At 43.5% G+C, this 27,442-nt stretch overlaps 1 protein-coding gene across 5 annotated transcripts in view; it reads right to left on the bottom strand.

The window, feature by feature from the left end:
- arid1b (AT-rich interactive domain 1B) overlaps nucleotides 1–26,575 on the bottom strand; it is a 72,879-nt gene extending 46,304 nt beyond the window's left edge. For 4 of the 5 annotated variants that reach the window (XM_083790344.1, XM_083790347.1, XM_083790345.1 and 1 more), the window contains exons 1-3: nucleotides 25,139–26,575; nucleotides 18,369–18,563; nucleotides 13,940–14,125 (exon numbers count right to left, since the gene is read on the bottom strand). In XM_083790344.1, coding sequence (XP_083646470.1) covers nucleotides 13,940–14,125; nucleotides 18,369–18,563; nucleotides 25,139–26,338 — 1,581 coding nt within the window. In that variant the 5' untranslated portion in view covers nucleotides 26,339–26,575. The remainder of the gene's footprint in view (nucleotides 1–13,939; nucleotides 14,126–18,368; nucleotides 18,564–25,138) is intronic. The other variant, XM_083790346.1, reaches the window with a different exon arrangement.
- Nucleotides 26,576–27,442: the final 867 nt, after the last annotated feature.

Raw genomic sequence — 27,442 nt, forward strand, 5'->3', positions numbered from 1 at the left:
GCAAGGCACCAACTAGCACATCGGGAGCAATTAGGGGTTCAGTGTCTTGCTCAAGGACACTTCGACACTAACTCTGGGGGAGCCCGGGAACGAACAGGCAACCTTGCAGTTATCATCCAGCCAACTCTAACCCTGAGCCACCGCCTCCAGTTAAATGTTTTATGGGGTATAGAATTTTCTCCCAATACTTAGGATAAAATAGAATTCCCATTAGTCTGGAAATGAGTGTGCAGTATAGTATAAATTAATTAAAAGATCATTCATTAGTAAGTATGTATGTTGGATCGGCGTATTGCCAACATCAGCCAGAGCGCAGAGTCTATCCTCGTTTCACAATGCCCTAGACTAGACTAGACCACTAGGAGACGGAATGCCTAGCTGGAGCACAACACCTACCATCAGCTCCCAGTACTTAACCGCACGACTCGTCCCGGAGAGGGTCATTCTTGTATAGCTGTAGCCTGTATACAATAGTTGCATATATTGTGTAGATGTATATTAACACTTAAACCGCTAGCATTTATTGAAAAATTTGGATCTAATTTCACGCCGGCATTTTTCCCAGTATAGCTCTTATTTTGAAAAGCCACATTTCCAGACTACCGGAAGTGAACATAACCTAGTAAGTGGAACAGGTCCTGGACAGGCCTTGTTTACAAGATGGGTCTATGCCGAGGCACTGGTGAGGTCCACATCGTCGGCCCTGTGCCGTCAAAGAAACGTTGTTTTGACCAAAAATGCCATCTGGGACAAGGAATAGGAGATACAGGCGATTGAAAGAAACAGATAGAATGGATTATTATGTCGAGGACGATCTAAGATGGGCGATGCATTGTCATAACAACAACATGCTAACGCAAGTAGAATTATGGCTTGATCGATCGAAAGCGCTATAAAAGCACAATTGCCATTGATCAACAATAAACAGCGATGGCGGTAAGCGTAGTATTAAATAATTGGCTTCAATTGACCTAGATCTACGCCAATAGCACGGAGGGTGTTCCGTTAATAGTATATACACTTTACAGCATGAGTATAGTATAGTTGTATTTACAGTATACTGTGATAATGTGTGGCTTAACACAAAATCCCAAGGCACGCCTGGAAACAGTGGGTCTGGAGTCAGGACCCATATGAGAGTTGCAGACCCATAATAATGGGTCGCGAGTAAATACAGTTCATTCACTTCAGGGGAAAGGCACGCTCAACTCAGACGAGTAAATACCCCTTCATTGGTGAAAGTTTGAAACAGTTTTCAAAAGAATTACATAAACATTATAAAGCGATTAATTAAAGGGAAAAATACAACACGTCGCAAATCGACCCAAAACGTCGCTTGGTTTGGGTCCTATGGTCCTATAGAGCCAAAAGGTTTGGGACTGCTCTACAGAGTCTGCTCAACCATCGGTGATCGTCGAGTGTGGTTCCCTGTTGGCACAACGCAGTCAACACAGTGGTCTGACCAGACCAGACCCGGCTGGCCTGGCGCACGCTCTACATGTCTGGAAACTACTCTATGCCGTGGGGCTGCGGACAAATTACTCACAAATGTCTGAGATGTGTTGAAAATGGTGAATGGCTTTCTGTTGAATGTGTGAATGACTTCACATGTCTGGTGCGCAGTCAAATGCTCAGTGTTAATGTAACACAGAGCGTGTGCAAATGGAACCGGGCGGACGCTCCGAAGTCTCGCCGCCCAGCTGTAATAAACATCACCCCATAATCCAGTTGAACAAAGAAAGGGGGACCGGTGTGGTACTGGTGTGGAAGGGAACAGCTACTGGTTCGTGTCCTGTGAGGTGCTCTTTTCCTTGATCTGTGCCATTATAAATAATAATAAATAAATGAACTGAACTCCCGCTGGAGCAGCTAGTAATGTGCTATTGATCTATATTGGACAGGGAGGTTAAGGAGTTTGCTTGCCTTCCAACGGCCTGTAGGGGTTACACAATTCTCCAAATCCACGACTCGATTTACTCGATGTTTTCAATCTTTTTGCCGGAAGGGAAACTTGAGCTGTTGTTGTAAAACGGTGTTTCTCAACCGTCTTCATTTCAAGGAACCCCAGTTTGACACACATTAGGCCTCAGAACCCAATCTGTTCCAATAGTTCTGGGACCCCAGTCTACTCCCCAGGGTTTATTTGACTGTGTGTTCAAATGGTGTAGAAATGGAACCAAATGGACCCAGACAGGCCCATTTGGTTCCATTTGTACATTTTTAACTGCCAGTGTACCCGTCACACAAAACAGCAGGTGCAATTCAGGCTTGTGATAGTTATTTGACTTTCCACTTAGCAAGAAAGGTCATGGGGGGCGCGGGGGCACAGTCGGTAGTGCTGTCGCCTCACAGCTAGAAGGTCCTGGGTTCGATTCCCGCTGGGGCCGCTGGCGGCGTGTTCCCTCCTCCGCGTCATCAGTGCCCATACCCGAGGTGGGGCCTTTCTGTGTGGAGTTTGCATGTTCTCCCCGTGTCCCCTCGTGTAGGTACCTTCACAAAAAACATGCAGTAATCCTGGTCTCTAAACTGCCTGCCCCTGGCCAGCCGAGGCACCTGATGGAGGGGAAAGGAACTGGTTTTGAATAATGTGTTCCTTCCATGAAGGAAGCATGAGTTCAAATCCGTTACTCTCCCCAGGTTGGCGGAGGGTGTGGTGCCCAGGATCACATTAGATAACTGACACAGGGGTGAGAAATGTGTTACAAAATCGTGGGGGAAAAAAAAGAGAAAAAAAAAGTCATGATTCGATTCTCTCTCATTTTGATCAATCGATTTCTTTGGTTTCAACCGTTTCAACACGCACCAGGAGTCAGGAATGACAATACCACATGTGATTGATGTGACCTGGGCTCGGATCCACACCAGAGCCCTCTGTCCCAAAGCACGCACACACAGTCACACATACGCACACACTTGAGTTGATGAGCTCCTCATGCTGAGCTCTGCTTCTTGTAGAGGAGAGGAGAGGAGAGGAGAGGAGAGGAGAGGAGTGCAGGCAGGACAGATAACACGGGAGAGGCGAGCTCTCCAATCTACCCCTGGGCCCAAGACCAGCCAATAGCAGCACGGCAACCCATCCCCCACTCCGCCCCTTGCCAACAGCTCAGCCAATGAGCAAGCAGCTCTGCCTGCATCGACTGCACACACCCCCCCGGTCGCCCCTTCCTTCCCTCCCTCCCTCCCTCCGTCTCTCTCATCGTTCTTGTGCGCATTCTAATTATGGAGTGGAGATGCAGAGGAGAGAGGGGAGAGCGCTGAGAAAGGCTGGAACAGAGGGAAAGAAAAGAGAGGGAGAACAGCAGAGAGAGGAGAAAAGAGGTGGAGGAGAAATGTGAATGGGGGGTAGAAGGTACAGGGGGGAGGGGGGATGAAGAGAGTGGAAGACAGCAAGAAAAGGAAAGACAGTCACACAGAAGAGAGAGCGTGTGTGTGTGTGTGTGTGTGTGTGTGTGTGTGTGTGTGTGTGTGTGCACACGCGCAGTGCAGCTGGTCTCTTGCAGGCCACAAACCCCACTCTGCTCTCCCCCAACACACGCTCCTCACATGTCTCTCATTCCGATGGAGGCAAAGAGAGAGAGAGACATGCGGGAGGTTCAGAAGGCGGGACGAGAGAGACGGGTGGAGAGACGAGCAGAGCCCAGAGAAATGTCAGCGGCGAGACAAGGACAAAACATAGGGAGAGAAAGTTGAGAGAGAGTTGGTCGCCAATGGTCGGGTAAGAGAGAGGTTTCAGAGATGCAGCACGGAAACCACCAGGGTACACACACACACACACACACACACACACTCTCTCTCTTTCCAACTAAGTCCCTCCTCTTCCCTCCTTCCTGCTACCCTCATCTCTCCCCCTCCCTTCCATCTTTCCAAACTCCTCCATCCCTCCCTCCACACCCTTTTTGTTGTATCTCCCCGGTCTCCGCCACTTGGGTCCATCCCTCGCTGCCGACCGTCCTCTCCTCAGTAAAACAGCATTGAGTCGTCTAAAGCCAGATTTGTACTCCATCGCACGACGGTGACGCACTAAGAAAAATATTAGAAAAAAGGCGATCTGCAAGCTCACAGCATGGCTCATCCGCAACACATTGTGAGCTTACAGATAGTCTAAATTCAGCGCAGGACACAGTCACACGACAAAGAATAAATTGGATGTTTCTGTGAATGTTGCAGACAAATTAAACAACACAAGTCATAGAGCTGAGCGTGTGTGTGTGTGTATAACACAGTACAACACTCAAGGAAGAATTGTCTGCAGTACTGCAGCACTTGCAGGAATAATCTAGCATGTTTAGCTATAGCACTGCAGCTTCCAGGTCATTTATTTGCCTGAATGTATATTATTAACAACTCAGTAACAACATAGTTCTTATGCCTGCCGGTAGAGTTGTCAAACTACAGCAATTCACACCTAATACCAGTTCAACCACAGTCTTCTACTGTTGACCACTGGGAGCTGACCAGTACAATCAGTCTTCTACTATTGGTCACTGGGACATGACCAGTACAATCAGTCTTCTACTATTGGTCACTGGGAGATGACCAGTACAATCACTCTTCTACTATTGGTCACTGGCAGATGACCAGTACAATCACTCTTCTACTATTGGTCACTGGGAGATGACCAGTACAATCACTCTTCTACTATTGGTCACTGGCAGTTGACCAGTACAATCAGTCTACTATTGGTCACTGGGACATGACCAGTACAATCAGTCTTCTACTATTGGTCACTGGGACATGACCAGTACAATCAGTCTTATACCATTGGTCACTGGCTAATACCAGTACTATCAGTCTTATACCATTGGTCACTTGGAGTTGACCAGTACAATCAGTCTTCTACTATTGGTCACTGGGAGATGACCAGTACAATCAGTCTCATACCATTGGTCACTGGGAAATGACCAGTACAATCAGTCTACTAGTGGTCACTGGGAGATGACCAGTACAATCAGTCTTCTACTATTGGTCACTGGGAAATGACCAGTACAATCAGTCTTCTACTATTGGTCACTGGGAGATGACCAGTACAATCAGCCTTCTACTATTGGTCACTGGGAGATGACCAGTACAATCAGTCTTATACCATTGGTCACTGGGACATGACCAGTTCAATCAGTATTCTACTATTGGTCACTGGGAGATGACCAGTACAATCAGTCTACTATTGGTCACTGGGAGATGACCAGTACAATCAGTCTACTATTGGTCACTGGCAGTTGACCAGTACAATCAGTCTTGTACCATTGGTCACTGGGAGATGACCAGTTCAATCAGTCTACTATTGGTCACTGGGAGATGACCAGTACAATCAGTCTACTATTGGTCACTGGGAGATGACCAGTACAATCAGTCTACTATTGGTCACTGGGAGATGACCAGTACAATCAGTCTTGTACCATTGGTCACTGGGAGATGACCAGTACAATCAGTCTACTATTGGTCACTGGGAGATGACCAGTTCAATCAGTCTACTATTGGTCACTGGCTGACACCAGTACAATCAGTCTACTATTGGTCACTGGGAGATGACCAGTACAATCAGTCTACTATTGGTCACTGGGAGATGACCAGTACAATCAGTCTACTATTGGTCACTGGGAGATAACCAGTACAATCAGTCTGCTACTATTGGTCACTGGGAGATGACCAGTACAATCAGTCTTGTACTGTTCCAAACGCAACACAAAAAGGTCTCTTAGAGTGAATTACACCAACAGCAGACTTAAATTATAGTTCACATGGATTATGTTTAATAATGTCAGACATTGCCAAGTACTTCTCACATCTACTACAAATTAGAGCCATTTGCCGTTAATTAAAACGTTGTACTTTATGATAAGTATTTAAGCTTTACGTTTCATTTAATGTCCTCAAATCACCGTTAAAGACACGTCTATGGGATCATATTTCACATTTATACGGTCAGTCGTAACTCAGTTTATAGGCATTCCTGTTCTATAGACCCTATGAGCAAGGTGACGCGGTGAGCAGAGAAAAAAACACATAAGACTAAAGGTCTTCCCAAAATGGAACCAACTGATACCTAGTACACCTAGCCTATTTGTCTTTGGACGATGCAAAAACGCTAATCCACTTTGTTTTTTCTCGGCTTGATTACTGCAATGCACTTTTTTCTGGACTGCCTAAGAAAACAACTGACAGATTACAACTTGTCCAAAATGCAGCAGCCAGAGTTTTAACTAGAACTAAGATGAGAGACATTATTACTCCAGTTTTGGCTTCACTGCACTGGCTTCCGGTTGTTTTTAGGATTGATTTTAAATTTTATTTTACTTGTGTATAAAGCTCTCAATGGTCTCGCTGCTCTCGCACCTTCCTACCTACATGACTGCCTGCCTAAATATGTCCCAAACCGCCCCCCCTAAGGTCTTCCACTGCTGGCCTGCTCGCTTTGCCTAAAAGAATGGCAACTAAAAAATACGGGGAAGCAGCTTTTTGCTTCTACGGGCCAACGGCATGGAACAAACTCCCACTGTACCTTCGACAGGCAGCCTCTGTAGACATTTTTGAAGCACAGCTCAAGACCCACTTCTACACCATTGCTTTTAATTGATCTTTTATTTTTTGTTATTCATGTCCTCACTGTATTGCATTACTGCTTGTTTTTTAATGTTTATGCCTTGCTTTTCTTTATTGCTCTGTAAAGCACTTTGAGCTGCATTTCATGTCATGAAAGGTGCTATACAAATAAAGTTTTATTATTATATATTATTATTATAGTAATTAATTAGAAGTTATATGCAAACTTTCAGGTATGGAGGCGCAAGCAAAGCGGGCGTGAGTCTCGTTTCACACCCATCTCACAAGTTGAATTGCATGGAACCTTTTTTTCTACATACCGCAGAGAAACACGTCTGTTCCCATCTCTGGGGACTCAAGAAAGAACCAAGGCTTGGTGCTCCGTTTGTGAAGACCTTAATTAAGGGCCCATAGACCAAGAGGCTGTGCTGAACTACTTAAAACTAAAATCCTATAAACGTTGTTGAGTCCTCCACTACAGAAGGCCTCTCTCCCTTATTCCACTCTAAACCAAATTAAGGGGGGGGGGGGTATATTGTACATTAAATCCACTGAAGGAGGCCAAAATGTGTATTCCATTTTGGGGATTTTCTGAACCCTCAGTTTGATAAAGACCCCGGCCCCCCTACAGAACCCTCAGTTTGATAAAGACCCCGGCCCCCCTACAGAACCCTCAGTTTGATAAAGACCCCGGCCCCCCTACAGAACCCTCAGTTTGATATAGACCCCGGCCCCCCTTTCATATGTTATTTCATCTCTGGGACCGCAATCAAAAATATAAAGATCCCAACTCTGAGAGTGTATAAATGGAAGCAATGTATTGGACCCGCACTCTCAAGGACCCCTGGGGGTGCCCGGACCCCACTATAAGAGCAGGATCTACACACGGTACTGTCTGAAGCCAAGTGATGCTGTAGTGTATCATTATCACAGACAAAGACAAACATGACCCGCTCATTTCATAGAACATTCAATACAAAAATGTATTAAAAGTCCTATTAGAGATGTGTGGAAACCTGTATGTTTTGTTTCCTCTTTTACCCCTAAGCATGCAGCTTCCACAGCCTGTTTCTATGGCAACTACATCAGCACCGCCTGGAACTTCAAAGGCAGTCTCTGGAATTACAACAGGGGGAGGGGGGGGGGGGGGGGAGCGAGAGAGTGGGAGTGTTTTGTTGTGTTGTACGTTTGTGTACGTTTGGTGTTTTGTGGCATGTCAAGTTAGGGGCGTTGTGCTGTGTCTTACAGGCAGACTGGAGGGTCTCTCTTGCTGACTGAGAGCCAGTTCCTCATGGTTTGGTTTCCCAGGAGTCATAGCTGACTGACCCCTGCTCCCATAACCCTCCTGGGATAAAGCCTAAGAAAAGACAACACGAGACGCAACAAGACATAACATGACATGACAAGACGAGACATGGCACGACACAACAAGAAAAGACACAATACAAGACGAGACGCAACAAGACATAACATGACAACTCGACGAGACGTGACACGAAACAACAAGAAAAGACATGTCGAGAGAAGACAAGACATGCCATGGAACGACAAAATGACACAAGATGAGATAAGACACAAAAAGACAAGATATGACAAGACACAGACACAATGAGACAATACACAACACAAAACAACAAGAGAGAAGAAAGGGGGAGAAGAGAAGAGAAGAGAAGAGAAGAGAAGAGAAGAGAAGAGAAGAGAAGAGAAGAGAAGAGAAGAGAAGAGAAGAGAAGAGAAGAGAAAAAATGGTTCCGACAGATCACAACTATGGCTTACATAGTTGTTGTTCGCAAAACGGCATCGTCAGCGTCACATAACGCTAGCTAAGGCTAGAGGAGCACAGTACAGTCTGACTGATACACACCACCGCCACACAGAACACAGTGTTCTCAAACACCAAGAAATTCAGGACAATCGTTCTGAGAAACGGGTGCGAGCACATGATTCCTGCTTTCATTGTAGATGTCGGCCGAAGGTCTAGATCGATTCGGAGAACAGGGAGGCCGATATGAACACACAGTGGTTCAATAGAGCCAATTTAGAATCAGTTCTTCATAACAGGTATGTATAAACAAAACAAAACACACCAGATAGCCAACACTAGACTAGTAGCTAGCTCAAGTGAGAGAAACTGCACACACACACACACACACACACACACACACACACACACACACACACACACACACACACACACACACACACACACACACACACACACACACACACACACACACACACACACACACACACACACACACACACACACACACACACACACACACACACACACACACACACACACACACACACACACACACACACACACACACAGCTTGCCAGGCCATGACTCAGATTATCGTCTCACACGGCGTGTTGAGTGTCAGTCGTTGCTGAGAGTTTACTTCAGTGCCAAGTAGAGAGAACCGTGACAGCTGGGGTCACAGTTAGGTCACTGTGCCGTTCTTACAATCTTCCCACAATAACATCAATATCACCGCCATCATCGTCAACATCATCATCATTGACAGCTGCTCAGATATGCCATAAAACAAGTTCTTCTCACAGATGGAGTAACCACTTTAACTCTAGAGTGCTCATTTTGCACATGTCGATATACAGGCAATATTTTTTTCAGTTCCGCTATTCGTCGTTCAGTGAAGTACAAGTGTCTAAGCCCTTTAGATAAAATACGAGATCCAATTCAACAGCTGAAAATACTATGCCGTAACCCAAACATATAGTGAAACCGATATTGAGAACCAATAAGCGACATAAAGGACGACTCCTCGACTACAGATAGAAAATGAAAATGTTTCTCTCCATCAGTCTTGGTGAGAAAAACAGGAGAGTAGAGGAGACTCCAGACTAAATAACATCATACAGGCTCATTCTCCTACTTATACTTGCCATGGGGTCCAGGTTCCTATGCAACAGCCTTCATAGCATAGAGCGGAGCCGATAAACATATCGTTATTACACTAGTTTTTGCGGTCAAAGTGATGTGATTTTTATGCGTCACCGTTGTAAGACTAATGTATAAAATAGGGCTTAAGGGGTTCATTAGACTAATCAATTTATTTAATTATAGAATTAAATAAAAAAAGAAAAACGATTATTTGATTAATCGAAAAAGTACTCGATAGAATAACCTCTAAGAAAATAATTGATAGCTGTGGCGCTATTTGAACGGTTACAGTGGCCTTTCAGGGTTTGTGTAATGGTCCCTTAAACCAAGCAGAGTTAAACAAACACTGAGGACTTTACAGTGTAGGTTTGTGTACCAGAGGAACTCGGAATGAAAGAGGTTGAGAATCGGTGCCTTAAACTCATGTGTGTGAGTGGATGGGGAAGAAGTAGTCAGCGAGGAGGCCTGTGCAGGCCGATAGGAAACGCATCATAGAGAAAGTATGCATACTGTGATAGGCCAACTCCACCCACACACAGCTCCAGATGGGGGAGACACACACACCCCCCCCCCCCCCCCCCCCCCTACCCATTTAAGATTTGTGCTGTTAAAATGTTTCCAAAATGTTTTGAAAATGGCAGCTCCGTTGCTGGAAAATGTATAATGTAATTGAAAAATGTATTCATGGTGTGGCTCTGTAGGAGGCTAGCGATCTATAAGACTGTCTCTGTCAGTTTTACGGTGCTAATCTCACCAACCGCTGGACCAGGGGGACTGAATTTGATAGTTGCTTTTGAACAGTGCTTAGATAAGGCTGAAACAGTGGTGGAAGTAGTACTTTTCTATTTATTTGTATCACCTATTGTCAACCTTATCTTCATATCATTTGTCTTCAGTAAATGCTCATTATAAGATGGAACCAATTCCGTCTACTCGCTGTGTCTAAGAGGAGGGCTGTGGAACCAGCCTACCAATGACATTATCGATGGGATTCCAAGCAAATAATGGAAACTACAACCTTCCAGGAACGTTAGTACACTGAAATAGAAGCAGTCATTATAGATTAAAAAAAAGTTTGAAATCTCGTCAATATAATATTGATGTTGACCAGCCCTTGGAAAGTAAAAGAAGGCACCTTGTTCTCTTGAGCAAGGCATAGTGCCCCCTCCATCTTATTCCTCCCATCACACACACACACACACATTCAATAAGAGTAGACTCTCCAAACACGGGAGTTTCATTGCACCTCCTGTCAGAGACAAGGATGGTAGGACACAGATAGAAAATGAAAATGTTTCTCTCCATCAGTCTTGGTGAGAAAATGAGAACAGGAGAGTAGAGGAGAATGTGGAATAAACGGGAGCCTCTCATATATTACAGATGTATTACTTTGCTAGTCCACAGAGACTTGGTCACGGTCACATTTCCTCTCTGCGCGCACACACACACACACACAAACACATCTACGTTTTATTTTTAGGGATGAGGGTGGGAACACCGAAAATGTAACATAACTCAAATACAGTGAACAATATAAGTAATGGCAAATCTAAACTAATACTTTTAGGAGTGGGGATAAAAAGAGAAGACAGAAAAGTGTCTGCCATTGGCTGAACATCTCATAATGAGTGTGCCACAGATGACACCCGTTATACAGTATATACTGTAAGAGGCAGATAGAGAAATGCCATCAGATATTGCACAACACTCACCCTTCTCCTCAGACTAATAATTTTAGTCTCCACAGGAAATTGGACGGAAATTGGTGCTGTGATTGGCTGGAAGGTATGCCATTCTGTGCTGTAATTGGCTGAGCATCGACAACGGGTGTGCCACAGGGGACACCCGTTATATATAGGTGGCAGATATTACAAAATCTGAGGACGTAGTTGCCGTCGAAATGTCTAAGTACCGTAGGTCAGGGGTTTTTTTGGATAGGGACCCCCGGAAATGCTTTGGCCATTTCTCGCGACGCCCGCCTCCCTCCCCACCCCCAATACAAACTGACCTTGTGTTTGACTAGCACCACCTTAGCACCGCTTGTGTGCACCGCTGACTTAGTTAGTAACCCTAGGAAAATTGTCCTCACATTCTACTATATTGTGGGGACCTCACACGTATAATTTGAGTCAGTAAACGGACAGTTATTCTGGCATTCATTAAAAACGGTTTCTTTATGAGGCAGAGGAGACTTCTGGGAGAAGAATCAGAAGATGCCGCTGATGGCAACTTTTCATATGCACGGCTCTCAGTTCCACTACGAACACTTCCCCCTCTGTCCGTCTGGTGTTCATTTTTTTTTTTGTGTGAAGTGAGAGGCGCTTATCATCATACATCATCATGATTCAACATGTCGATTTGTTCAGACACGTAAATTATCCATTCATTGTCAATGGGAATTTAACCAAAATACAGATTTGCTCAGACACAACGCAATTCTCCATTCATTGTCAATGGGAATTTAATGTTTGTGTTAGGACAATAATCTACACTATAGCAAAATATAAGAGGGGCTAGCGCCCCTCAAAAGACACCAACAATGCTTGATGCTTAACCTTAAAAACCCTGGCTGCCCCTAAAACCACAGTCAGGCTTCCCCGGTGTTAATTTGAGTGTTTACCAAACGGTGTGCCATGACAGAAGTAGGGTTGAGAGATGCTTTAGGAATTAAACGATTCCAGTTCCTAAACGATTCCCTCTTAACGGTCCGATTCCATAACGGATCCCTTAAACAATTCCTATAGGCTGGGGGGTTCCAAAATGGACCCTTACATGTCTGTAACTCAGTGTAAAAATGGAACCAAATGGACCTTTATGGTTCCATTTGTACGCTCTAAAGAGTTATGGTGGTCTTTGAAATAAAAATTTTTGAGAACCACTAGTATTGAAATTGTATAGAAAATGTGAAGTCCACATACGACAGTGTGATAAAACCAGTTCCGGAAACCGTACCAAATAAACCGATTCCAGTTCCTCAATGTTGGATCCGGTTCCGGATTCCGATCCTAGACACAAGTCCAGGTGTGCCTTTTTGTGACAACCAAGCAGTCAACCTGGCGTCACCATTTTGGGCATGTCATCAAAACGTTTTGGTCACACATTTCATAAACGGTGAATGTTGCTGATCTACAAAACACACAATAATGGGTTGTGTCTAGCTTATACTATTTTTGCTGTGAATACAGACTTGACTTTAGATTTGGACTTGCCCACTGTTGCGCCTTGGGTACAAAACGTTGGATGATAACCACTGGTCTGCAGTATGTGGCCAACTGTAAATGGCAGTAGTCAGCTCCCAGTTACAAACAGTGGCTGTACTTGACAGCCTTTACCAACAATAGAGGACAGTAGCTGAACCATAGATTTATATAAGAAAGGCTAGATGGCTAGATGGAGAGAGAGACGTCGCTACGTGGCGGCCATCTTACTTCGGTGCAGCATAACATTGCGTCTATGGGACACATCATTTTTAAATAACCATAACCCATTTTCAAACAGTTTGGTTTGCTATAAACATCAGAGACATCCGCATACTTATTTATGACGTTCATATAAAAAATAACATTAAGGTGATAAGAATCTGAATCTGAATCCTGAATCATAGCCACATTGATAACGTTTGTAATAAACCAACCCGTTTGTAAATCGTCAAGATTTGAGCGAGTTATGACTATATTTTAGTTTGAGCTGCCATAGAACATACTGTACTGTAGCATCGATGCAAGATGGCCGCCGGGTGAACTACGTCGGATACTTCCCCTTGAGCCATCTAGCCTTTATATATGTCTATGAGCTGAAGAGGTCTGCTACTACAGGTTCCATGTGTGGTGTGTGTGTGTGTGTGTGTGTGTGTGTGTGTGTGTGTGTGTGTGTGTGTGTGTGTGTGTGTGTATGTGTGTGTGTGTGTGTGTGTGTGTGTGTGTGTGTGTTTTAAAGGACACAGCATCGTGGGAGAGGTAGTATAATCTGCTATGCCAGTCTGTCAACTTAACTTAAGTCTCCACTGCCTGTGTAGGCATTAAACTGCTGTGCCTTGTAGGAGTTGTGGTACCTGATGTGCTAGCTAAATATAGAGCTATTGATGAACCTAAAGGTCCTTACACACAGGGAGCGTTTATTTTGTGCGATTCATTCGCAATCATTTAAACTGCGGTTTGTTTCATGACTTAGCCTACACTGTGAATATTACGCAGCCATAATATCAATGTTGTTGTTTAGTTTTTTTAGAAACGTGATTTTTCACCGCAAATAAAAGCATAGACATGTCATGAATTAATGAAGCTTCACCAAATGAATGCTTGATATAAATCGCCAGCGCATTTTCAGATAGTTTTCTCTTCGTCACGGTATGGAAGTAGTCACACCAAGCACTATAACAAAGTATATCGTTCACCATTGTTTTACTGTAGGAGGATTCTGTAGAACGATTTTTAAAGCTACATCTGTATAGTTATTATGGATACAGTTGTAAAACCTGTGCGGTCGTCATACCTGCTGTGGTAGAGGGCGTGGCTGCATGTATGAGGGCTGGCTAGGGGCAGCAGTCTGTTGCTGAGGGGGACTGAAGTAGGGAGGCTGCCCCTGCTGGCAGTAGCCTGACATGCCACCCTGTTGTTGTTGCTGCTGCTGCTGTTGCTGCTGCTGCTGTTGCTGCTGCTGGGAGTACTGGGAGGGCATCTGGACAACAGAGAAGACAGGACGCTTACCAGTGTTGCCCATGTCTGCTTATTGTAAGCGACTTTGGGCTCGTTTTTCTGTAAAGTTGCCTTGTATGTAAATTATTGGTAGTTGCGAGTTGCTTTTTTTTGGGGCTTGTTCTTACATATTTTCGTGTCCAGGACCCCCAAATTAATGTGTATTGTTATTTGCATGATACGCACAATAAAGCCTCATCCACTCACAATAAAGCACATCCACTCACTGAAAACAAGGTGCCGGGCCGAGGCTAGAATAAAAGATAAGGTCGGCAGACTCGGCACACTGGATAATGCTCCAAAACTTAAAAGGTTTATTTAATGGTTCCTTTACAGTTTACACCACGGAAATAGTTCATTGTAGATCAACTATTTCCACTATTTTTACATTTGTGATTACGAAGCCTAAAAGCCAACCAAAAAAATTAATTCTATTCATAATGTTCAATGCCAAAAAACACAATAAAATTGTTTAATTGTAAATTTGTGTGAAAATGTATCGTCAACTTTGTAATTGTGACATGATCCCTAGTCCCCTTTTTAACAAAATAATGGTCCTCCTTTTTTCCCCTCATTTCCTCTGCCAAAGCATGCCCAGAACTGGCAACACTGATGCAATTCTAGTTTTGATATTTGGTCCAAAAGTGAGACATTTTCCAATCATTTTCACAAACTAAACTTTTATGAAATTTCATAACAAATACGTTAAGATGATTCTTTTTTTTGTTCACAACGTGTCGCATTGCGGTGCGTTATGAGCTCGAATTTTTGAAAAAGTTTGAAAATGTAGGGACTCGATACCAATGTCAAAAGAAATTGGCAGATATATCAGCCAAACCAATCTATTGGTTGGATTTAAGTACAGTCCTGGCTGTGGCCAGAAACAGTCACATTTGTTATGAAGATCCATTTTAAGGCATCCACGCCAAAAAGCTTAAATAGCAACTAGTGTGCTTCCATTCAACAACAAACGGGCAATGTCAAAGAAGCAGCTTTTCAGAACTTGATTAAAGTCACTAAAGTACCAAAAGGTATTTTGGGGTGGCGGTGGGTCAGGGGCAGAGTGGCTGGAATCTGGATGGTAACCGCAAGGTTGCCAGTTTGCCAGTTCGAACCCAGGGTCCCCCAGAGTTAGTGTCAAAGTGCCCTTGAGCAAGACACTGAACCCCTAATTGCTCCTGCTGGTTGGTGCCTTGCGAATGGGTGAAATTAATGCACAATCTATGTAAAGTGCCTTGGATAAAGGCGCTATATAAATGCACCATTTTGGTGATCATTGTGAACAACCACATACTAGTAGTATACCTGCTGTATCACTGCAGCACCTTCGGCATCTATCGTTAACCCTTTAAGACCTGGTTCTACAAATTACTAATTACTAAAGCAACGAAAACGTTGCTTTAGAAGTGAATTTTCAAAGTGAATTTTCAAAGATTTTCAAACAAGAATTTCAAAAAATGTTTTCTGGGAAATAAATTGTATTGTCCTGGTTAGCACAGTCTTGTGGAACTTGTAACATCACACTAACATTTCACTGCTTGTACCTGTACAAGTGAGTGACAAATAAAGCTCTGTAGATTATCGACTCTTGAGAAATTTGATAATTTCATCTAATTCTATTTGGGAAAGCGAATTGCATGGACACCTATTTAGAAGTAAATAAGAGGATTCAGGAATCTATAGCAGGCATGTTTTTGTGTTAAGAGCTGCATGTGAGTACCGTTTCTGTGTTGTATTTTTGTGTTTTCCAATGATGCGTTTCTGTGTTTCTGTGCTGTAGTGCTATACGAGTGCCCGCCTGCCCTCTGCAGATCCATTAAAACCCACAGTGGAACGAAGTCAAGTCTGGCTTACCGTGTCAACACAGACACAGCACGATCTGCCCCAGGAATAGACCCGTCCAGGGATAGTCCTGCCCAGTATGGCTGGCCTGGCATGGCTTAGCTTTGGTATACTTGCGGCCTGACAGTCCTGAGCTGTGTCTCTGACAATAGCTCTGTTGTAATCACAGAGGAGCAAGCGAAACGCACTGCGACGGTCGTCTGTAGTAATTCAGTTTCAATTTAATTAGCAGAGTTTGACATTACATTCCCCTTTTGTGTTTTTAGTTTGGGACTGGGAGAAAGTCAAACAGGCATAAAGATGCAAAACACTGGTGTACTGTAGAGATGCAACAGTTAATCAAATTAAACTATTATAAAATAATAGAGTTGGTTATAGAAAATCTACACCATTTGCATTGATTAGTTGATAAAATCACACCCGTGTGAACTGAGTGGTGCAACTCCCCTCTCTCTTTTACAATTGTGGGATTGTTTCTATATCAGCTAGGCCTACAGGTGGGCCTAGGGTTGGAAATTTTCCTCACTAGTCACGATAGCGGATCACTCCTAAAATACAACAACCAACCAGATACAAGAACAGACTTGGACCAACAAATCCAGACTGGCTCTGCGCCATAGTGGCTGCAGCAGTGGACACAGGACAGACTTAACAGCCACGGTGCAATGATTTGGCTGATGGTACATTTCCCACCCTGGGGGTTTTCCGCGCAAGGTTTTACCGTCACATGATCTAAATGCAATTGCAGAGGCCAAACACAGGCGCTACAAGCACTTGGTCCATTTACAAGGCGGTATCATCTTGGAGTAGCAGATGTGCTAGCCTGAGATTGGTTCCAGACATCACTTCTGACTGGCTGAACTTGTTTTATGTCATTCTTGATTGGCAAAACTGACAGTCTGGCCCTTGGGGACCACATTACCCACAATTCCATTGATTGTACATCAAGAACATCTAGGGGGAATGACAGCGGTGGTGATGAAACTTTTCATTAGGCTGCGCAACAGAAGGGAAGACCACAGTTTGCATCTATTTTCAGTAGATACCGTATGAGCGTTCCCAGTACACTACTATGGCAAAAATGCAATTAGCTTTGATTCTATTCTCTATATCGTCGCCTTCAGGTGGATAGTGGATACCTTTAATCTCCAAAGCAGTTCCAGTTCCTCTTCAGGAAATGGAATAAAGAACCTTTGTTCCAATTGATCCAATGTAGTTATTACATTTAGTCAGATCCCTTGTTAATACTTTTCACTGGTTAAATATTTATTTACCCATTTTGACCCGAGATCAGATTCTAAAAATGTCTTCTAGATCCTGCCAGTTTTCTGAAAAAGCTATGTCAATCGTTCTTCGATTTTTCAAAGATAGCAGACCTACAAGCTCGTAGTGCACCACTCGGTGGCGTGCTATGAGCTTGTAGTTCTGCTATTTTTCAATAGCCAAAAGCAAAACAATGCTAACACCAAAAGGGGTTCCCGCCCAAAATGGGTTAAGTAACCATGTTCATCATGTTGTCCCTATTTTAGGCATGTTATTATATGCCTGTCAAAAATTCTTTCAAAAATAGCGAAAAACATTTCATGATGCGATGCAGTGTGAGCTTTGCAGATGTACTTTATTTTTTTGCTGCACCCCGTCATAGCGCAAAGTTTTTCATTAAAAATTCAAAATGATTAATACATTTATGATGACAAAGTCACCCAAATAGAAGAAAGCCTAGGACTTGAAGACATTGTGAGCCCCGGTCATTGTATGAACACAACACAGAGTGTGCTGTATGTACTGTACGGCGCAAACCAGGGGCTTCAAGGAAAATGAGGGTGATTAATATAAATATAATAAATATAAATAATTGAATTCAAATTAAATTCATAAGATTGTTGTGCCAGTCGAACTACTTTCTACCCAAGGTCCCCATTGTTGACATATCATTGTTGTCATACATTTTCAAGACGTTTCAGATTATTATTATTTTTAAATTGCAGATTCTCGTTAAAGTTGGGGCGCAGCCATTTGGTGGTCATTTGGTGGTCCTTGTCATGAAAAGGTTTGGGAATGCAATGTTTAACACTATATGTTATTTATACTGCACTTTCATACTTGCCTGCAAAACAGGCTTGGCTCACGATAGCTTCATACAGGCATTAATAAAATCGAATGGCATACACAAGAATAATGGTGGCTCCATTTTGTGTCATCATTTACAGCTTTCCAATAGAAATACCAACATATCTCAACCTGTATCTGAACCTTTCTATTAGAGGCAGTATGCCTCAGTGGCCCCTGGGAGGCTGTGGATGGACGGCGTGGTTAAGTGTGAAAAGGCCAAATGTCACCAACACCCTTCAGGGCGGTGAGAACATTTCCAGACAGAGACGTACCTGTTGCTGAGGGTATTGCAGGCCTCCCATGCCCATCTGACCTCGGCCGGCCATTCCCATTTGGTATCGGTGAGGAGAGGGGCCAGGGTATGGCTGTCCCGGGTAGGGCGCCCCCTGTTGTTGGGAGTAGGGATTGTTACTCATGCCATACGCCAGCTGAGAGCGCTTCAGTGCCATGGCGTCCATGGGTGGAACCTGAGGAGACACCATTTGTATTTTACTGGAGTATTTCAATGTTTTTATACTTTTACAGTTACAGTTTGCAGAAAAAAAAGCACAGGAAAGTACAGTCCAATACAATGTCTGCTAAGAGGATTTATAACCCAAGAAAGCACTATGGCTCGTTTCCATTGGGGTCCTTCATATTCAAATCATCTCAACATCGACATACAATACATACAAATATACAGTACTATGCAAAAACATCATATAAACCTTTCGAAATCAAAATAAGTAATATGTAAAGTAAAGGGAGGAGGGGAACTTTGACTTTTTACTGGGGCCAGTTTCAAATTGCAGGTATTTGAAGGTGAACAGGGGCCCGACTCCTCCTCACTGGCAGGTGAGCCAGTAGGGTACAACAGCAGTGGCAAGCAGTGAGTGGAATTAATTGGCATAATGACTAAATTGTGAGAAGGGGCAATTAATCTATTAATCAATCAATTCATCTTTAATCCGTAACCGGATGTTACGATGACATAATGCTGGGTGTGGTGTCTTGACCGGTTGTTGTTCTCTCACTCGGTGCAGGAAACACCCGACCGCGAGTATCACAGCGGCTGCTGTCGGCCGTTTAAAAACCTTGTTTTCACCAGAAACGACATTCATTGCACCGATTTGGAGATACAGGCCTTTGAAAGCAGCACATAGAGTGCAAGTGGATGCGCACGCATCTTCAAAATGGCCACGGCCACTGTCACACTTTACACTAGGATGCTAACGAGAGACAGCTATTAATGCGATCTGATCAAAACATGGATTAAAGAATATAAAGCCTAGAAAACGTAGGCTACGCTGTTGGCCGGCTCCCAGGCAAAAGTTGATCTACGCTTTCTACGCTTCTGGCGGGCTCCGTTAAAAACAAGGGAAACGCTGATGTTGAGAACTGAAATCACATTGCTCTGATGTGAGGGAGATGTATACTGTGTGAATAAATACCCCATGTCTTCTGTTCTGTGTCTGTCTAGTGTCTACTGCAAAATGTGGACATTTTGCATTACTGGGCTTACAGAATCATATTAAAAAAAAAAACAGTACTGTACAAAATACAAATCTATAAGGTTTACAAAGAACTTCACCCCCAAAGGTTAGTGTGGATAAAATGATGTGTTGTGCTATACAATAATAATTAAGAAAATAATAACTGAAACTTATTATATTGATTATTTATTTGGGGGTAGGGGTAGAAGGCGTATATTCTACAGAGGCTCAGCGGTGCCAAAAATATGAGGGAGCAATTGAAGCTAATCTCCCCGTTTCGCTTGCCAAGTTCAGAGTCGATTGGAGGAGCACTTAAAGAGAAAACTGGGAGCAATCCAGAAATCCCAGGGGGCCACTTCAAAAAGCCAGTCTGCCCTGAGTGTCAGTGGACACACCTCAGTACCTTTCAATATTATTTAACACAGACGCGCGCGCACACTCACGCACACAGAAAATCCCATATGACACAATGACATAATTGTAGGTGAAGAGTGCTGTTTTTTTTCCCCACAGATTTTTCTACAAAAAAATAGAAACTACTGAGGATTCCATATAACAAGATGCAATACATCCATGGCCTACCAATGAATTTCTGTCCTTCGCTGTGAAAAGCAAATCATTATGAACAAACAAAAACTCTACTAACTTAAAGCTCTGATAATGTTGGATGGGTTGCTCCAGCCTCCAGTGACACCTAAACAAGCTTCCTTTTGCTTTCTTAAATTGATTGGACATAGATAATAAACAATAAACCTATACTGGCTGTATCTAACTATAAATAAGCCTTTCCTCACGGGCACCGCTCTAGTATCAATAAAATAGGCATACATTTAAAGGCCTAACTTACCATTGATGTCAAATGAATTGTGGCACACTATGTGACACAATTCCTCTATAGAGCGAGCCAGTCTGGTCCTTAATAAATGGACGGATTCGTAATGCTGTGATTGTTGGTAGCAAACCTTTGAAACTACATAAATAATGTATGCAAAGAGAGTCTGTGATTGAGTGAAAGCAAGTAAGCCTGTGGCAAAGAGGACTAGTGCTTCGAGAGCCTTCTAGAAAGCAGTGGTTCTCAAAGTGGGGTCCTTGAGGGGTTTCCAGGGGTTCCCTCGCATAATTTGTAATTAATATAGCATCAGAATCAGTTTAACCATTTTAACACATAATCAGCTACAAGCTGACAACGCATCATAATGTGCCGTGTGCTTGTAGATCAGACATTTCTACCAGGATCTGGTAGAAATTGTATAAGGGACCCCCATAATGGGGGTCCCTTCCCTGGCAGTGCTCGCACTGAATATCAGTTGAGGGTCAACGGCCAAATACTTTTTTTTGGCCGGGGGGAGGGGGGACCACGACATAAAAATGTTTGAGAACCACTGCTCTAAAGGCCCTGGGACACCAGGTTGACCAAGGAGAAGACTTTGTATTAAGGCCACGAAATATTTTGATATATTGTGATATAACAATTTACAATTTTACAATTCAGGCAAGAACACCACATGGTAATACATCAAATACATAGAAATAGTCATCAAGGATCGATCATAAGTAAGCTAAGAATCTAACATCCGTCTAACAGTAGAATATCTGTACAATGAAACTATAAGTATACACTATAAAATGCTAAGTCTACATAATATTTTAATTACATAATTATAAGACAATGTATTGTATTTTGCATAGCTTAATATCATGATATGGCATAAATGTCCTTTTGGGGTTTTAGTTGATCACATCTCTATTTTACACTTTGCAGAGGCAAAAACAAGGGAAATATTTTGTTTTCACGACACTCACACATCAATATTGTGTCTGTGTGTGCCCTCTTTTTATCTGCAGTTAGCTTGCTGCTTGCTTCCATTTCTATTCTCGTGCTGCTCTGCTCCGGTTTGCTCAGGCTGAACAGCCAAGCAGAGACTCTCCCCTTGCTGACTATATTCACACAGCTGATTCAACATGCTCAGTCGGGTGAGCAGCCACTGCTATTGGTTGACTACCGCCAACGGTGCAAGATGCACCACAGTAAACTATGGGTGATTGTATTTGTCGGTAACAGATTCTCAACAATGGGTTTTCGGCCAATACTGGCTTGGCGTGTCAGGGCCTGAAATGAGGCATCGCAGGGTCTATCCCCCCCCCCCCCCCCCAACTGTCAAAATATCCATCAGCAAGGGACTGAATTACGCACCCACCAACTGTGTATTAAGAATCAGTTAATTTCGAGCAATTAAATGGAAATAAGCGAATTAGCACAAATACCCAGCACCCCATTGAGGACAGTATAGGGGAAATAGCCAATAATGCGTTTTTGCACAAAACAACACCTGGACCACTTTGTTGAGGACCAAACAACTACAACGAAAGGTAAGAAAGCCTTCCAGCATGAAATTCTCCTTTAAGTTATCACTGAATTATAAAATCAACTATAAATTAATTGATGTTTCTTCCCAGTTTACCTCCTTTTATGATGATTTTCCTGTTTTTGATTATATAGAAGTGTATATTTGTACATCCCTAAATGTTCTGATGAATTGAAAAGGGTGGACCCTATTCTAAACAAGTGTAATGCTTTATGGTGTCGTCCACAGTTAACAGTCTTTGTATCGAGTTGTGCTTGAAATGTTCTGTAATTCTTCAATCAACTATTTTATTGTTGAATTGTACCATTTGAAAGTGGTGAATTTAAATGCACCAATGTTATTGTTGAGTGAAACTATGAAATAATTGAATATGATTCTAAATGTATTTATTCTGTTATATAGTTTACTGTGTTTGAACATCATCTGTGTTTGAAGAGAAAACAAATACACCCGTTGAGACCATCTGACTTCATCTTCTTTCATAATCGAGGGTTACTTTTAGATGGACAAACTCAATTAAAAACACTACTGGAGAATAGGACTGCTCAACATATTGCCTATGGCAATAATATTTTCCAGTTCCACAATTACTTTTTTAATTTGGCAGTGCTGGAATGTTGAATTTCATTGAGACAGCGGTTAAACTGGACAGGTTCCTGGTGTTAATGTATGTAGCTCTATGAATGTGAAGTAGGGTTAAGCTTTGAAAGCATCCACGCTCAGTCAGCCATTCCTGGATAAATAAATGTTTTTAAAGAAATCCCCTAATGGCATCAGTGAAGAGCAATGGAGGGTGAAATACACAAACATTTCATCAGCAATGACTTGCAGAGGCACAAAGAAACATGCAGAAAAAGAATACTTGGAATAAACTTGAACTGTTTTTCCCACTGAATCTACAAATTAATGGAGTCAAGAGGCAGTATACTAACAGTTGGCTTGATTCTTTGTAACACATCAAGCATGTGAATGTCTCTGACTTGTAATCTACTGCTGCTGGTTGAACAGGGCAAGAGAGCAGTAGGAAAACAACACAAAATAATAATAAATGAACAGTGAACACGGTTTATCATTTGTGATATCTCAAACCTGCGACACCAATGCAGAAGTTCTGGATAGGGGTTGCAAAAACTACTGTTGAGGTACCATTGAGCAAGGTAATAGTTCACCATAATCTGAAAGTGCTCCGTTAAATCCACCAGGCTCATCCTAAAATTGCATGTTGAAGTGTCCTTGAGCAAAACACTTAAACGTCTTAAAGGACCACTTCACCACTTTTCAACCTATCTTCATATAATAGGTCCTCACTAATAATCATGAAAGAATTGGCGCAATTTGTTTCTACTACAAATAAAACAGCAAATTGTGCCTGATTTGCTGGGACCAGATTACATACATGACCATATTTCTTACGTCATCATTGAGAGCTAGTCATACATATGTATATGTAATTTGTAAGTTGATTAGCGGTATACTGTGGTTACTTTGCGCCAAAAACCGTCCCAGCCAACCCGCCACTTTTGATGCGTATGCAAATAAAACAGCAAATTGTGCCTGATTTGCTGGGACCAGGTTACATACATGTATACACAGGAACATTACCTTTAATCCTCCCAACCCTAAAACATAATTACGTCACAATCGAAGACCAATTACACTCTGGCATTGGGTCCTTTAATCCACATATTTCTTACATCATCATTGAGAGCTAGTTATACATATACACACACCATGTACTCTGGTCCCAGCAAATCAGGCACAATTTGCTATTTTATTTTATGTATGAATAGCTCTCAATGATGACTTAAGACATATGGTCATGAATGTAATCTGGTCCCGGGTTGGCTGGGACGGTGCATACGGACCGGGCGAAAATATTACTTGCGCGCTCTGCTTGCGCAAGTAATAAGACACATTGAATAAATATGTAACACAAAGGGTCAAAATAATGACTGCGGATGCTGAAATTATATATTCAAAAACACCATATACAGTCCCATCAAAACCGTAACTATTTTTAAAAGAAAAGTTCTTAAGAAAGCACTTTGCTATCATATGCCAGATATTATTTTGCAAATCACAAATAGACACTGAAGCAGACCTTGGCTATGTGGGTGACAGTTGAGAGAGTTGGATGTTTTGCTCCACTGACTAATGTGTGTTGATTGTAGACCAGACCAGGCACATGGCTAATCTGCATGTGTGAAGGTCAGTGGGTTCTTGTGTTGCAATGCAATGGGGCTCTAATGGGCACCCTGCCAGGAAAAGTTAAGGCCATGACACGAGATGAAAGAAGTTAAAGAACTCTTTATAGGGGTGAAAAACCATTACGCGATTTAGACAGAACACACAATCCCCGCTTGGTCAGAAACACATTACCATGATAGAAGATAACAAATGTGTGTGTGGGGGGGGCAGGGGGTCGTTAAAACAATAATGACAGCTCACTTTGCTCCACCTGGGTGACAATAAACACTTTAGAGCCATTCAAAAAGGAAGTTCGCCGAGAGGCCTAAGAAGATGGTAAATCAATGGCAAGTGTTTCATATTGTAATATCAAAACGTAACTTAAAATCAGTTCATCACAATCACGGGCGCAGAAGTTCAGACCAAGATACTTCCAATCCGCGCGGGCCTGGCTACGTTGATTACAGTTAGCATGCTATCGTTAACTTAGCTTAACATAGCAAGCTAAAAAACGGACAAGTCACCTTGGACACAGAATCGAAACACTAAGTTTAGCCACCAGCAGTACCTCGAATTTACGTTATTATTCCTTATTGTCTGCTCTGTGAATTGCCTTTAAGTCAAAAATGTTTGTTACATGGCTCAAATCATATCGAGAATGTGTACATAACAATACCAATTATGTCTAGCTTAAGTGGAGGTAAAAAAAAACAACAACTAGCTATTCGTCAGATAGCTTAGCATTAGCAGCTAACTTGGTGCTACACCCATAGCTAGCGGGTTAGCAACAGCGAACTGTTCATGAAGGCTCCGTCCTGTACATAAAATGACGCATTCTCATCAAAGGTGGCGCATTATCAGCTTAAAATACGTTGTTATTGTATTGTCGGGGCGATACTTTATAACTCGACAAAAACGACATTAATAAGGTAATTTTCCACCGGCAAAGATGTGTCGACACGTCCGACCTCATCAGCTAACAACAACAACTGCTGTAATAACGTCATTATAATTTACCTGTGATCTGCCCGCTCCTGGTCCGCCGGTCCCGCCGGGACCCCCCGGGTGGCTCCTCTGCCCGGGTCCCCAACCTCCTTGGCCGCCGGCAGAGCCGTGGTACTGGACCCCCATGTCCTTCCCCTGGAGCCCCTGCGAAGACGGGCTGTTGTAGTCTTGATATCCGCCGCTTCCATAACCACCTCCTCCCGCCCGCATCATGGGGCTCGGAGATGTCAGCAGCTGGTTTAAAGTCGGCGTTGCCCCCGAAGGGTGCTGCTGCTGCTGGGGCCCACCACCCTGCTGCCCGGGGGGGAACCTCTGCTGGAACCCCCCAGCGGCGGCGTTAACGACTCCTCCGCCCGGCGAAGTGGCGGAAGCCAGGGCCGCCTTGCTGTGACTAGCCGCGGCTGTAGCCGTGTTGCTGCCACCGCCGCCGCTGCTGCCGCTCCCGGCCGCCGGGCCCATGGTGGTCCGCGAGCTGGGGCTCATCATGCCCCCTCCTCCGTAGCCGCTGTTGTTCCCGTAGCCGGCTCGGTAGTTCGGGTAGTGGTTATACGGGCTCGGGTTGTTGTTGTTGTACCCTCCGCCGTCGTGCGAGTTGTGGTGGACCTGATCCATAGTGGCGCCGCTGTTGTTGCTCTGTACCGAGTGCATTATTACCCCAGTCCCTGGGCTTTGTTGTCCGCCATGTTGATCAAAGCAAGGCCCTCCTCCTCCCCTTCTTCCATTCCCATAATAATGATTAAACTCGGTAACACCGGAGCTGTTCCCACTCAGGGCAGGAGGAGGAGGAGCAGGGTTGCTGTTGCTGGCATGTTGCTGCTGCTCGTACCTGCTGCCGCTGTCCATCCGTCCCTCCTCCTCTACCTCCTGGTCGACACTGGTCTGCTGCTCATCCGCTCTATTCTTCTTCTGGATGTTTTCCTTAGCTCCTCCATGATGGTGTTGTTGTTGGTGATTTCCACTTTCTCGTCCTCCTTGTTGTTGTTGTGTCGACTGCGGGTTGTTGTTTGTGTTGTTGTGAATTTGTCGCTGTTGCTGTCGGTGGTGAATAATAAACTGGTTGTTGAATGGTGGTTGTTGCTGCTGCTGCTGCTGCCGATGAGGAGGTGAGTGCTGTTGGAGGTGAGACGCAGGGGGATGAGGCTGCTCTCCTCCGAGGCTGTTACTGAGATGCTTCACTTTATGGTTCCCATGCTGCATCCCCGTTGTTTCCATGTTGTTGGGTTACACACTGACTGGAAGGAGCCAGCAGACCCACTTTTGTTTCTTCCCTCCCAGCTGGTCTCCGTTGTTGTCTCTCTCTCTGTTCAGAATCAGATGTGAATGTCTGTGTTCTGTTCACAGTCCAGTTGTCGTTATTACGGACGAGTCTTCTTCAAGCCTGTACTAGTCTACATTCGTGCTTTGAGGAGAAGTTACATTATGCTTCTTTCTTCTTTTCTCAAACCAGTCAGCCAAGTACAGCTCCCCCAGACAACAGTTTTTTTTAGATGATCGCTCGCTAAAATAACGGGAGTCTGGATCCCATGGCCAGGACGGACGGTCGGTCGCGCTGTGGTTGGCTAGTTGGTTGTCAAGACGATCCTTGGTTTTAGCCACAGTGGCAGGTGATAAAAGGTTTTGCCATAATTCGCCAAATATAATGACTTTACACAATCTAGTGTACGGCAGTGGCTGATTAAATCTAAATGATTGTTAGTTTTAGGCGTATAATAAACCTAAACCTTCTCTTCAAAAACCATATGGTATGAGCCGGTGTTCTTCACGTTTTGCCGTTGTGCTTGTGGATGCTTTATTACTATTAGATACCTTTTTAGGGAAATGTTGTCTCAGTGAATTTAATGTATTGGATTGGATATATTTATATTATCAAGTCAAGTTTATTATTGTGGCTGTACAGTACACCACTATGCTGCCCGCCGTCAGCAGTTGGCCTAACAACGAACTAGCCAATTGTAGAACAACCTAGCCCTCCAGGCTATGGGATGTAGTCTAGCCTAATAACCGACCTTTACTTCTCATTTGACGCCGGGGCTGGTGCTACCTGCGCGGCCATGGTCAAGCACATCCGACCGAGCCTTGGTTCCACTTCCAGTCAGCCTGGATGATACTATTAGGCTACTGACCAAACCTCTACCTGCACATGGATGGATCATGGAAGAAATCTAGAGTGATAACACTAATAGGCCTATAGCACAAATAAACAACCAAAATAAATATCACTTTGTTAGTAACAATAGAGTAGGCTATATATGGCCTAGTTGTTGTAGGCCTATTACATTTTATGAATGTAGAATAATTTGGCAAAAATAAATATTG

This window comes from Protomyctophum parallelum (genome assembly GCF_964188405.1).
Source record: "Protomyctophum parallelum genome assembly, chromosome: 19".
NCBI lineage: Eukaryota > Metazoa > Chordata > Actinopteri > Myctophiformes > Myctophidae > Protomyctophum > Protomyctophum parallelum.